This window comes from Pyrus communis, chromosome 1 (genome assembly GCF_963583255.1).
Source record: "Pyrus communis chromosome 1, drPyrComm1.1, whole genome shotgun sequence".
Classification (NCBI taxonomy): Eukaryota; Viridiplantae; Streptophyta; class Magnoliopsida; order Rosales; family Rosaceae; genus Pyrus; species Pyrus communis.
The window spans coordinates 21,742,730-21,756,867 of NC_084803.1; the positions used below are offsets into that span (position 1 = coordinate 21,742,730).

Here is a 14,138-nt window from a genome sequence, read left to right on the forward strand (position 1 = left end):
CACGAACTACTTTTGCTAGGACACACTTGTTCTATAAATCCTCACTTAATGTTGTTTAGGCGTTAGGCTACTAGCTACCATCCTAATTAATTTCTAGACATTTGAAAATTAAGGAAGATCGTCTACACCTACGTAGGTGCTTGTCCAAACCCGCCTAGGCGCCTACTTCAGTCGCAACTCTCACTTAAACAGAAAATAGATAACTTTTGTTTGGCAATTTTTTTTTTCAATAAATTATAAGAGACTTATTAAATACTTAGTTGAACACATATTATATGATTGTTCCCCATGTTTTCATTATGTTCCAATACTTTATAATCTATATGTCATTCTATTTGCAATTTACGTATCCCAGTGAAATTATGTAATTTTAAGTATAAGCATACACTTGTTTATACAATATATAACACATTTACTTAAGTCTGCCGAGGCCCTGCCTAGTCTCCTAGGCACTATAGAGGCCTCAATATGCCGTCCAACTAGCACCTAGCATGTTTAACATCTTTTAGAACCTTACAAGTAAGAAAACAAACAGAAAAAGTGTGCCCAATAATTGATATACATGTAAAGTGAGAACCTACAAACGCAAGAGGAAGCATATATGAAAAGAAAATTAAAGTAGTAGCTAGCAATAGTTAGAATTGGTACGTTAATGGGTGGCGAAGCACTAGCAAATCATCCTCCTTGATGTGTTTCCCACTGCCATGGGATTCTAGCAGCAAGCAATAGCATATATATGAGTTCGAGAGAGAGAGAGAGAGAGAGAGAGAGAGAGAGAGAGAGGGGATATAATAGTGGAATGGAGATTTATGTAATATTATGTATAATATTATATGGTAGTGGGACTCAAATGGTCAACCTATGTATAGATAAGGGAGGTACCTTCATAATTTCCCAATGCCCCAGATTCGTTTCTCTACTCATTCCTTCGTTTGATTAATAATCATAGCCACCCACCCACACCCGCCCAACGCCCCTACAAAAGTCTCATTCCTAATTCTCTCTCTCTCTCTCTCTCTCTCTCAAACTCATAACGCACACCCTTCTGCTCCCATAACTTTAACCATATATATTATCTCTCCCAACCCCCCACTTCACATAACAAACCACCAATTACATCTCCTCCTCCTTCCTTCTTCTCTTCTGCCAAATGGGTTTTGATGATCATGCTTGTAACACAGGCCTTGTATTAGGCTTATGTCTCACATCGTCTGCTTCTCAGGAGAGTTCTAACCCTACAAAGTTTGCAAAGAATAATATTAAGCCTTCCCTAAATTCTGCTCCAACAAGTGGTGATTTTGAGCCATCTTTAACTTTAGGTCTTTTTGGTGAGCCGTATCATCAACAAATGGTAGCCTCCAATATTTACAAGGTTGGTAATTCTTCTCAGGAGGAAACAGTTGATTTGTACAGGCAAGCTGCAGCAGCGTCCTCTCCTCACAGTCATAGCGCAGTCTCTAACTCCTTCTCTAGTGGTAGAGTGGTCAAGAGGGAGAGAGACATCAGCAGTGAAGAGGTTGAGGTCGATGAGAAAGTCTCCTCAAGAGTGAGTGATGAAGATGAAGACGGTTCTAATCCTAGAAAGAAGCTTAGGCTCACCAAGGAACAATCTGCTCTCTTAGAGGAAAGCTTCAAACAACATAGCACTCTAAATCCTGTAATTTCTCTCTCTCCCTCCTCCCTCTCTCTCTCTCTCTCTCTCTCTCTCTCTAATCATCATTTAGTTGGCTATTTGATCAGAGAAAGAGTTTGCAGGTCGCTGTTTATTTTTGTATCTTGATTTTCTTTTTACTTTATTCAATTCAAAAGTCAGAAATAAAACAAATGTGCACGAGAAAGGAAACATGTCTGAAAATCATTTATCTTTTATTACTAATATTGTCTCCAGGAAAACATATATTAATTTCATTGGCTTTATTTACAGAAGCAAAAGCAAGCTTTAGCCAGGCAGTTAAACTTGAGGCCAAGACAAGTGGAAGTATGGTTCCAAAATAGGAGAGCCAGGTATCTATTAAAAATTAATTTCAGGCCAAATAAAAGTTTCTGGTTTATTGTCCAATGGGTCCAGAAAGTAATAAATACACAGAAATTGATTATGTTGGCTTTGATCGGTTAATTCGCAGGACAAAGCTTAAGCAAACTGAGGTAGACTGTGAGTTCTTGAAGAAGTGCTGTGAAACACTAACAGATGAGAACAGGAGGCTACAAAAAGAGCTGATAGAACTCAAGGCACTGAAATTAAGCCAACCTTTGTACATGCACATGCCAGCAGCCACCCTCACTATGTGTCCATCTTGTGAAAGAATCGGAGGTGTGGGTAGCGAGGGATCATCCAAGAGCCCATTTTCTATGGCTCCAAAACCTCACTTTTACAATCACTTTACCAATCCCTCAGCAGCTTGTTGATTGGGATATGAATTATTGTTGTGTTAGGCATGGATTTAAGAGAAATCAAACCCTCATGATCCCTATATTTTTGGTTAAGGGCTTTGTAGTGGAACTAGTGTAATTAATATGTAGAAAATAGTTATTACTGATCAATTACTTTTACTTTTTGCTTTTAATTATACATGTTTGTAAATCGCAAGAAATATATATCTATGAAGGGATTACTATTGCTTATTTATTTGTTGATTAATCGATGCTAAAAAAAAAGTTTCTTGGAGGAGTTGATTTTTGTACCAAGTGTGCATAGCTTACGTAAGGAAGCATGAAAATATCTGATAATCTATGAAAATTTAAACAAACCACAATCTTCATGCATGACTTAGTGAAAGAGGTTGGCATTGATGTATGAAATATCAGATAGGATTGAAATCTCGAACCACTCGACCAAACAAAGGTTTTGGAAGAATCGTAATTATCGGAATAATTACAATATCCACCACAAAATTCTTTTCCTTTTGTATCTTTAAGACACCAAAAATAAGAAGAAGAAAAACAGTGCATATGACAGAAGTATCAATTCTTAGGATAAAAGTGGTTTAGAAGAAAATAGCAATCACTCACAATAAGTTTGAAGTAAACATGCATGTATATTCTTGTATCATTTGAGAAAATTTGAATTTGCTGTAAACTCATTAATTCGAGTTAACAATATATTGTGGGCTCATTTGGAAAATGTCTCTAAATTTTAAACATTTTTTTGAGTTCTAAAAATATTTGAAGTGTTTCATGCATATACTTTTTGCATATAACGCACTTTAGATGATTTTTCATCTAATATTACAATGTTCAAAAAATAAGGTATGAGTATGTTATGTGATTCAAAATTGAAGGTGCAAAATATTATTTACTCAACACATAAAAATTAATAATTTTAGTGAAGGATTATGGTCACGTGACATGCTATGGTTTTACCAAGGACCAATGGGGTCACAACCCACGTGATATACCAATGGCTCTCTTAATCTTATTTCTTTCACAAAATCTTATCAAGAGATTTTGTATCAAAGTCAGAATCTACTTCCCCATTTGATGCATGGACCCCAACCCTAACAAGGATCCAATCCACCTTCCCCTCCTATGGAATAAAATTCCTAAATCCTTTTAAAAAATTTCAGTTCCGTTTATTTACCTTATAATTTGGTAGATCCCTCGATCGACCTTAACCCAGAGAAGCCATGAGAGAACTCGAATAGAGAGAATGACAAAAAGAACATGGATAATATTTCATAAACTGTTTTCTGTTTCTTACAACTCCGACTATATAGCAACTTTCCCAACTACTTTTACCTAATTACAGTTATACTAACAACTTTATTACAAGTATTACAGCTTCATCACTCAGATGATGACATCTGGCACAATCACAATTGCTTTATAACCACTAATAGCAAGTAGAAATCCCATCAGAATCCTAACATTACTCCCCCCTTTGAAATCAGCCTTGTCCTCAAGGCTTAAAGTCAGGAAACTTCGACTATAGAGTATCCAAGATTTCCCAAGATGAATCTGCAGCATGGTGATTTTTCCAATGCACCAACACTTCTGTGATGGAAGTTGTTCCTGTGTTAACCACTCTGCAGTCTAAAATAGCTTCTAGTACAGGTTCATCAGTCATTAAGCCAACATCTTGAATTGTTGGTAAAGGAATAGTAGTGATTGTAGTTCCCAGCTTCTTTTTTAGACATGAAACATGAAAAATTGGGTGGATTTTGGAATGACTTGGGAGTTTCAATCTATACGCCATAGGCCCCACTTGATCAAGAATCTCAAAGGGACCATAAAATCTAGGATGCAGCTTATGGAAGGGGTGCAAGGCTAGGGACTTCTGCTAGTAGGGAACCAATCTGAGATAGACAAAGTCACCAATTGCAAATGATCTCTCAGTCCGATGTTTGTTTGCTTGAGTTGTCATTCGTTCCTGAGCAGCTGCTAAATTGGTTTTTAACAGAGATAAAATTCAAGTCCTGTCTTTCAAGCATTGATCCACCATATCAATTTTTGTTGTACCAAGTTCATAAAGTGGAACATGTTGTGGTGGTTGTCCATACACTATTTCATCAGGTGTCATTTTAGCTGCAGAATGGTATGAGGTGTTATAGCTCCATTCTACCCAACGAAGCCATGTCAACCATTGCTTTGGGTTGCAAGCTGCAGAAACACCTCAAATATGTTTCCAGACATCTATTTAGAACTTTAGTTCGTCCATCAGTTTGAGGATGGAAACCTGAACTGAGATAGAGCTTGGATCCTTGAAGTTTAAAAAATTCCTTCCAAAATGAGCTGATGGATATTAGGTCTCTATCAAATACAATGGAAGTAGGCATTCCATGTAATTTAAACATCTGATCAATAAAGACTTGTGTCAATGAATGTGCAGTATATGGATGAGATAAAGGTAAAAAATGTGCAACTTTTGAGAATCTGTCAACAATGACAAATATAACTGATTTACCCTTGCAGAGAGGGAGTCCAGTGACAAAATCCATAGCTATATCAGACCAAATTCTTTGAGGGATTGGTAGTGGATTAAGAAGTCCAGCAGGTGCAAATGTCCCGTACTTATTCTTTTGACAAACATCACATCCAGCAATCAGTTCTTTGATATTGTTCTTCATACCCTCCCAATAGAAAGATCTAGATATCCTTTTATAGGTTTTAAGAAAACTTTCATGGCCTGCAGATGGTGTACAATGGTGTTCTTCAAGTATCCTTGATCTCGATGGACTTGTAGGACTAATAACAATCTTAGTCTTATACTTCAAGAATCCATTATCAAGCTGATATTTGAGCAAACTTAATAGAGTCCAATATGGGTGTGTGTGTGTGTAAAATAGCTTAAGCCTTCTATAAAATCCAATCATCTTTTTCAACATGCCTCCGCAGATCATCGAGCCAAGACATATAAGCATATGATAAGGCAACTAAATCATTGTCAAAGTCTGTGCATTCCAAAGTAGTTGAAGCAATATTGCTATCATTACTCCCAACCATGCTTGAAGCCATAACAAGTTCATTACCTGAATCAATAGCTGAATTAACTTGAGAAGTGAACATTCTAGATAATGCATCAGCTGCCTTATTGTCACTGCCCTTTCTATACTGGATTTCATAATCAAATCCAAGTAACTTGGAAACCCATCTTTGCTGGAAAGGAGAATTAGCTCGATTTTGGAGAAAATATTTAAGGCTATGATGGTCTATCTTTATAATGAAATGGTTTCCCAGTAAATAGGACTGCCACTTTTTAACTGCATGAATCACAACTAACATTTCTCTTTCATATGCAGATAGTGCTTGATTTTTTGGTCCCAAAGCTTGACTGGTAAATGCAATAGGTCTACCTTGTTGTTGCAGAACTGCCCCTATCCCAGTGCCTGAAGCATCACTTTCAATAACAAATGGTTTTGAAAAATCTGGTAGTGCTAGAACCTGAGGAGACAACATTGTATTTTTCAATTCCTGAAATGCATCAATGGCTGTAGAACTCCATTTAAACCCATCCTTCTTAGTGAGTTGAGTCAAGGGTCCACTAATTCTTCCAAAATGAGGAATGAACTTCCTATAATAACCAGTTAAGCCTAAAAAACCCCGTAAAGCTTTCACAGAAATAGGGAAAGGCCAATCTGCAATGGCTTTTAGTTTGGAAGGGTCAGCAGATACTCCATTCTGAGAAACAAATGGCTTAAATATTCAATTCATTGTTTCACACTTAGACAGTTTCACAAACAGGTGATGAGTTTGGAGTAAATTGAGAGCAAGGCTAAAATGTTGCAGGTGTAATTCCCAAGAAGCACTATATATCAGAATATTATCAAAGAAAACTAAAATGAATTTCCTCAAATAAGGCCTAAAAATCTCATTCATAAGGCTTTGGAAAGATGCAGGGACGTTTGTTAAGCCAAGGGGCATAACTAGGAACTCATAATGTCCCTCATGAGTTCTAAAGGCAGTTTTTTCAATATCTTTAGGGTGCATACGAATTTGATGATAACCGGATCTAAGATCCAGTTTTGAAAAATATTTTGCACCAAATAACTCATCCAATAACTCATCAATCAATGGTATATGGTACTTATCTTTGATTGTGAGTATATTAAGTGCCCTATAATCCATGCACATCCTCCAAGTACCATCTTTCTTTTTCACTAAAAGCACTGGAGAAGAGAATGGACTATGGCTTGGCCTGATGAAACCTGATTCCAGTAGCTCCTTGACACATTTCTCTATTTCTGTTTTCTGAAATGGACCATACTTATAAGGTTGAGCACTAGGTGGTTTGCATCCTTCCAACAATGGTATTCTGTGATCATGAGGCCTGGATGGATAATCCAGATGGACTTTGAAAAATAGATTGATACCTTGCTGAAAGAACTTGCAAAATCATTATCTTGGTGAGAATCCAACTGAGAATGAGTACATAGAGTTGTGTTGTCTGCACTAACTTGCAAAACAAATAAAGTAGCTCCTAAACATTGTTCATGATTGAGCAACTTATCCATTTGTAAGGAAGAAATGGATTGAGGTGCTTGGGACTGAGGACTTAAGATGGAAAAAAGTCGTGTTGCCAACTACAAACTGCATAATCATCTTGTTAAAGTCTCATAGTACTGGTCCCAATGTTCTTAACCATTGTTTGCCCAAAACAATATCACATCCACCTAAGGGAAGAGCATAGAAATCAAGCACAGTGGCATAATCTTGTATTCGAATAGAAACTTGAGCTAAACATCCAGTACTAATAAGGGATCCCCCATTTGCAATCTTCACAGTGAATGGGTGTGTGGTATCTAGATGACCCTTTAGTTGTTTGACTAATGAAATATCAATGAAATTATGCGAGCTACCTGAATCTACCAGAAAAATAACATGACGTAACCTCAGGCTCTTCGTTGTTATCAGGATGATGCTCAATAAGGTATCCATCTTCGTACACATCCATGAGTAACACTTGACATTTTGGACCCGTACACACATGCTCTCTGGAAAAAAATTCATCACAATTAAAACACAGCATGTTCTTCCTTTGAAATTCAATTTATACTGTTGTTAAGCACCTGAAATTCTTAATTATTGAAGAATTCTCAGTCTTTGGTGTGTTGGTGATATCAGATAACTATGTTGGCCTGAACTGAGATGCAGAGGAAGTGTTTCTTGAAAAAGATCGAATCTTCAATTCTGCCAATTTGGCATCCACTTGTTGGGAGTGAGCAATGGCTTTATGAGCATCAAATGGTCGCAGGATCTTGACATCATGGAGAATTTTTGGTTTCAAACCCTAGATAAAGCAGCTTTTCAAGAGTCCAGGGGTTATTTCCATTGTGCGATTTGCCAACCTCCTGAATTCCATGATATAGTCCTTGAGCAATCCAGATTGGCGAAGTTTCACCAAATTTTCAATGCAGTCCATAAGGTCAGATGAACCAAATTCCTTGCAAAAGATCTTTGTAAAATCTTCCCATTTGGGGTAGTTCTTGACACAGTTCACCCATTGAAACCATTAAAGGGCTTCACTTTCCATATGAAAGGAAGCCATTCGAACTGTCTTGCCTGCTGGGATATCAAAGTAATCAAAGTAATGCTCTGCCTTGTAAGTCCATCTAAGAGGATCGTCCCCTTCTTGGAAGCGAGGAAAATCCAATTTTACCAAAGGTGGTCTTGGTTGAAATTCAGAATCATGACGGTTGAGATTCTGGGTTCTTGAATCGTCACGCAGATTGGGGTCAGAGCGAGTTGCATCTGATGAATCTCCTGGACAACCCATTTCACATTTGTCCAGAAAATCGCGATGAAGCTTCTCAATTCGAGCATCCAAGGAATCTTGACGCCCTTCCATGGCGTCAAACCTTTGGAGTAGTGTGTTGAGAGTGTTGTTTATCGCAGCAAGATGATTCTGCAATTCCATAGCTTTCTTTGTTGATGTACAAGTCATACGGCAACAGAGAAAGGATGGAGAAATCAGTACTAGCTCGATACCAATGGTAGATCCTTCGATCGACCTTAACTCAGAGAAGCCATGAGAGAACTCGAATAAAGAGAATGACAAAAAGAACTTGGATAAGATTTCATAAACAGTTTTCTGTTTCTTACAACGCCAACTATATAGCAACTTTCCCAACTACTTTTACCTAATTACAGCTATACTAACAACTTTATTACAAGTATTACAACTTCATCACTCAGATGATGACATCTGGCACAATCACAATTACTTTATAACCACTCATAGCTACTAGAAATCCCATCATAATCCTAACATAATTCAAGAAAAAAATATGGTTACCTATCATTCGATCTAATGTAGCAGTGGAAAAGAAAATAAAATTAAGTTAAAGGACCTCATCATCTGTTAGATTAGATCAAACGTTAAGTAACTATTGTTTCTTGAGACCATATAGTCCACGAGAAAAAATAACGTATGTTCTACCTTTACAATAATGGAACACACAAACGCAATAAGTTGAGAGTAGCTTAAGCTATATACTCAAATAAGTGGAGGGTCCAGATAGATTAGGAAAAAGAAAAATTACTACATGTTTACGTTATAGGCACGCTATGATGAACGATGAGAAAGGTTTGTTCTGAATACAAGTCCACACATCAATCATAATAGATGGTGTAGAGTGTGGACCAAATAAATCATGAGGGGAACTTTCTAGGAAAAGAGTACACTTTCCGGGAAAACCTCTTTGTCTTGTGGTCTCATCATCACTTTCATCACCCAGTTTTTCTGTCACGATCATAATTTTATGCGAACCCTTCAACCCTCTTTAAATTCCAAGCTTGAAATAATTAATATTTTGATTGCTAAAGAGTGTGAAAGCTGTGCCAAGCTATATGGGTGGCGGTTTTGCACTAGTTAGTTTTTGCCCCGTTTTGCCTTTTCGGGAGATTTTGGGGTTGTTAAATGCTATTTTAAAGGGATTACTTGTTGTCTACCGTGTGGGGGATGGTAAGGGGACAAAAGTTTTAGATTAAGAAAATCATAATCAAATTATTTGAAGGCAAAAACCAGTAGGGTCATATGCTTTATAAAAAGCATCCCATGTCTACGTGTGCGCATACGTAAGTAAATAAAGAAATGGACCAGAAAACACATGTCTTCCATTGGATGAGTCGCCGGTCCGTCGACTTGTATATAAGGAATTGTTTGGGGAATTATTATTAACATTTTAAAATTTTTATTTTACACTTCTTACAAGTGTATTTTTTTTTTTTTTCTAATTATAAAAAGTTTGAAATGTTAAATGAGATTTTTGAAGTACTAATAACAATTCTCAATATTTGATATTATTTTCTCCTTCAAAAAGTGATTAGTTGTGATTCGCGATGATAGTCTATCCTTCTAAGTGTTGGGAAGGTTCACAAATATATTTTAATCTCCTATAACCACCATCATGCAATTCACCAATGTTGGAAATCGAACTCATAACGTGCCGTACAGAATACAAACTTGGAATTCGTTCCCAACTACTAATTAAACCACTCTATTGTGGTTAATTGGTCGATATTATTTCGAAAATTACCAAATCACACAAAATTCTGCATCACTTTACGCAGGAATTATATTACACTAATGTTTGAAAGTGTGTTTATTAGGTTGGTTTAGTGACCGGCTACCAACCAGCTCTAGAACTTTACTAATGATGGGTTTTGAACCAGTTAAGTAAAAAAAGTAGTGACCCGTTGTATATTGTTTTCCCTCTTAGACGTTTGCTTGCGAACTTTTATCTGAAAATACATTTATCATGCGACTTTAATGAAAAGTTTAAACACATCACTTATTTAATACTATGATAAAATGATATTTTATTTATATTTATAAGTAAAAAATTTTATGTTCAATACGCGTCTCACAAAAGGCGAGTTCAATAATAATTTATGAGTGGTGTCTACACACTCATTTTTAACTCTCACATCCACCCCTCTCAACATTCAACCATCAGATCAAAAGAATTGAAGTGAATTAATGAACAAAAATTAATAAAAGTGTTTGAGAGAAAAAAAATCGTGTATAAATAATACTACCCTAATTTATAAAAAAAAAGAATTAAACTTTTAAACACGCTATTTTTTTTTTCTTTCTATTTTTTTAATGATGCTGATTTTTTCCTTGATTATGATGATAATCCATTGTTCTGTTTTACTTTTCTTGTCTGTCTTCTTAAAGAACTAAATATATATTACTTGACTATACTTTTACTTGTATCAGGAAAGGAAGATTGAAATTTAGTCTTGAGTTAAAAGTAAATTTTCACTAATTGAGTTTAAAGTACTCATTTTTTCTTATGACATAAATAATGTGTTTATGAATATGTTAGGTTAAAAATTCGATTTGCTCCAACTTTTAATCTAAAAAAAAAAGTTTGAAGACGCAACTTCACGTCTGTGCACTAAAGACTCACATGTCTACATATAATTCTATATCACAAAAGTCTTTTTCAACTCAAAACAAAGATAAAATTCTTTGTAAAAAAAAACGTTTTCTAATGATTCTACAACGTTAAAGAGTTGAACTAACCAATTTCAAAGACTAATGTGTCTATTAGGATGAAATGTTGAATCACGGGAGGCCTTAGTTTACAATTTATTTTACAGTGTAAAATTATAGGGATGATTTTTCTATTTTAAATATGATCTAAGTTGGGACTCGCATCAAATGAGAAACGTATGCAAGAAGACAATAAGAGAGGTGGACGAGGATGTGTGGAGGCAAATACGTGCATCTAAACACTCACTCTAGAATGTTGTATTTCCCAAATTGGGTTTAGGGATCGAAATGGAGAGGGAAAATCTGATCATACCCTGTCCCATTGCCATCTCTTCGTGAACTATGTCAACTTGTATTTTGTGTAATATTATTTCAACATTGTAGCTTTTAGAATGTAAAGAGGGAGAGAACCGAGAAAAACACGAAACTACACATTTTATATTTAGGGTTTTGTTTGATAGTTAATGCATGAATATGACATAACACAAATACAACTAAAGACGATGTTCCCACGGCTTTAATTATTTAGAATTAATACTTCCAATTACATAATTTAGCCACTCGAAAGCAACTAAGCTGAATTCAAACTTGAGCGTGGCTGCGTCATGGGTATAAAGCAACACGAAATACGTATGCTATGGTGCCCATCATACATGAGTCAGCAGTAAGAAAAAAGAAAAAGAAAATAAACATGGCTATCAATCATGAGTCATGGGCTCGGAAGCTTGTGACTAGTTCGTACACGCGTGAAGAAATACAACATGTCTCATTAACAATTAGCCAAATTTCAAACAGAAAATTTAAACTTCCTTTTGACTAGTGGGTATAGTGGATACTATCAAATAATTTTTCCATTTCAGAAGTTATTTTGTGGTACCGAACTATAATGTATTTGTGTTTGCGTTTTACAACGTGAATTGATTATCAATATTATACTCTAAAATATAAACTCGTTGACTATTCATATATTATTACTTGTGAATTTGTTATAAGGTAGCATAACAATATATTCCAATATTATATATTAATTTTTTATTTTGACTTCTAAAAATTCTGTACTAGGGCATTGACATTTCCTAAGCAGAGACTTTGGTTTTTGCTCCTCAGTCTGAAGACAGAAATATGTAGGGTTTGTTTGACTAGGACTGCTCGTCATCTGAGTTTGGCAAATGTTTCGTCTTTGGATAACCAGAATGGGCACTTGTTATAGATGGGGAAGCCGACCTAGTCGTCATTTGATCTTAAATAATTTTTTTTTTTGGACAAACTAAGTTACTTTTTCATTAAACAAAATGACTAATACAAGGAAAAGAGAGCCCAAAAGGCATCTCACAACCTAAATACAAGCCCATCAATAAAATGTAAATACAACACAAAGCCCAAAAGGCATAACTAAAAAACAACAAAAACCCTAAAATTAAAGAGGAAACCAGTAGCCACCACCAAATCTGACGCGCCACCATTGGAAGGCCACCACCACCAAAAAACGAACCAAACAAAGCAACAGGATCAACGGAAAATGGGGGTGAGTGAGCCACCAACGCAGTGAACGCTCCCATAGTCCTACCAAATAATGCAAAAAGCACTTTAACAGCCACCCAAAACCCAAGCGCGTCACCGAGGAGAAGCACCCGGGGCCTGGTAGCAGTGGTTAGTAGTTGTGGACACTCGACGGAAGGAAGCATCGGAGCAAGAGAGGTGTCTAAAGGTTCCGATCTGAGACAAGCTCATGGAATTAAGACAAAACTCAAGAAAATTGAGACAAAGCTCAAAGAAAGCCAAAAGGAAAACAGAAATAAAGCACCACAGGAGAAAACTAAAGGAGGGAAAGCTTGACAGGGGAACGAGGAGGACTTGAGGGTGTGGGTAACGGGTTGGGTTCCAGCAAGAGGGAAAATGGTGGAAGGGGAAGGAGGAGGACTTGAGGGCAAAGGTAACAGTCTAGAGAGTAGGAAAAAAAAAAGGTAGCAACAAGAGAAAGTCGGCTGACTCCAACTAGAGGAAGGAGTTAGCGGCGAAGGCTGGGATTTTGGGGGGTTTCTTGCGAGAGAGAAAAGCTGGAGCGGCTAGGGTTGGCAATATTTGATCTTAAATAATTGAATCTAAATATCACATAGTTTCGGGATGCAATTAAAAATCGTGCCTGTGTTTGGCGCCATGCGCTTTATCCCTGTGGAGTGCATAAAGTTGTATTTATACGCCTTCTTTTACTTAGGTTTTTTACTTAAAATCTCTATGCATCACAAGGCATTTTGTTGTTTGTATTTTATTTCAGGATGAAAGTAAAGGCTTGAAGAAATCATCTTATTTTGAATATTGTAACAAGTGGCCCAAGATCCGCAAAAAAAGACCCTTGAAGAATAGCCAACTTGCCAGCTTTGCCCCGAAGTGCTTAGAACGAAATAGAAAATGGGCCATATATGGTTGGAAAACCCTGGAAGTCTTCTTTCTGATGGTCTTTACAGCTTGTGATTTGGAGGTTTTGGACAGGAAATTATAACAGAATAAAGAGGAGCTATTCAGTTACAAATTCTGATAACAACTAGTTTTCAGTTACTCTAATACTAAAAGCTGGTTATTATGAGTTATAAATGAGAGTCAATTCAAGGATGTAAATGTGTCAGATGTTAGATAAGCCCTAAGCCTTTTAATAGGAGACATACTCAACAGAAGGAGGAAAATCTGGAGAGAGAGCAGGAGTCTTCGGCCTTGAGCAGTTTCTAGGTTCTAGCTTTCCTGACTTTTTATGTATTTTGTTTTTATGGATACTTAGGGCTGCTTTGAAACCCTAGACATGATTGAATTAATGTTATGATGCAATTTTAGTTTATCAATTTCATTTGCAAGCTTGAATCAGTTTTTTGTCTCAATTATTTCAAGCACATATTTTCAAGCTTAGCTACCTTGTTTATGTTTGCTTTTTGTTGAGAATGATAAGGATGACTGTCATATCTTCTTTCATTCATTAGCAACATGTGGTTAGGTTCAGAACTAATCATGTAAATTGATTTCATGAAGTTCTAGGATAAATGACATGTTATAGGGTTCATGTGATGTTCATAATCCTCTTTGTTCTTAATGAGTTTCTAGGTGCTAAATCTGAGTATATGCCATGCTACGTTGCACCTACAAATATAACTTTTATGTATATGCCATGCATCTAACATGCAAAGTAAGAGAGGATTCATACAATCTAGTTATA

General features: G+C 36.3%; 1 protein-coding gene across 1 annotated transcript; it reads left to right on the forward strand.

The window, feature by feature from the left end:
• The first annotated feature begins 999 nt into the window (after positions 1-999).
• LOC137715945 (homeobox-leucine zipper protein HAT22-like) lies at positions 1,000-2,626 on the forward strand. Its single transcript, XM_068455315.1, has 3 exons — positions 1,000-1,657; positions 1,925-2,004; positions 2,124-2,626. The coding sequence occupies exons 1-3, from the start codon at positions 1,151-1,153 to the stop codon at positions 2,404-2,406; spliced, it is 870 nt and encodes a 289-aa protein (XP_068311416.1). The 5' UTR covers positions 1,000-1,150; the 3' UTR covers positions 2,407-2,626.
• The last annotated feature ends 11,512 nt before the right edge of the window (positions 2,627-14,138 follow it).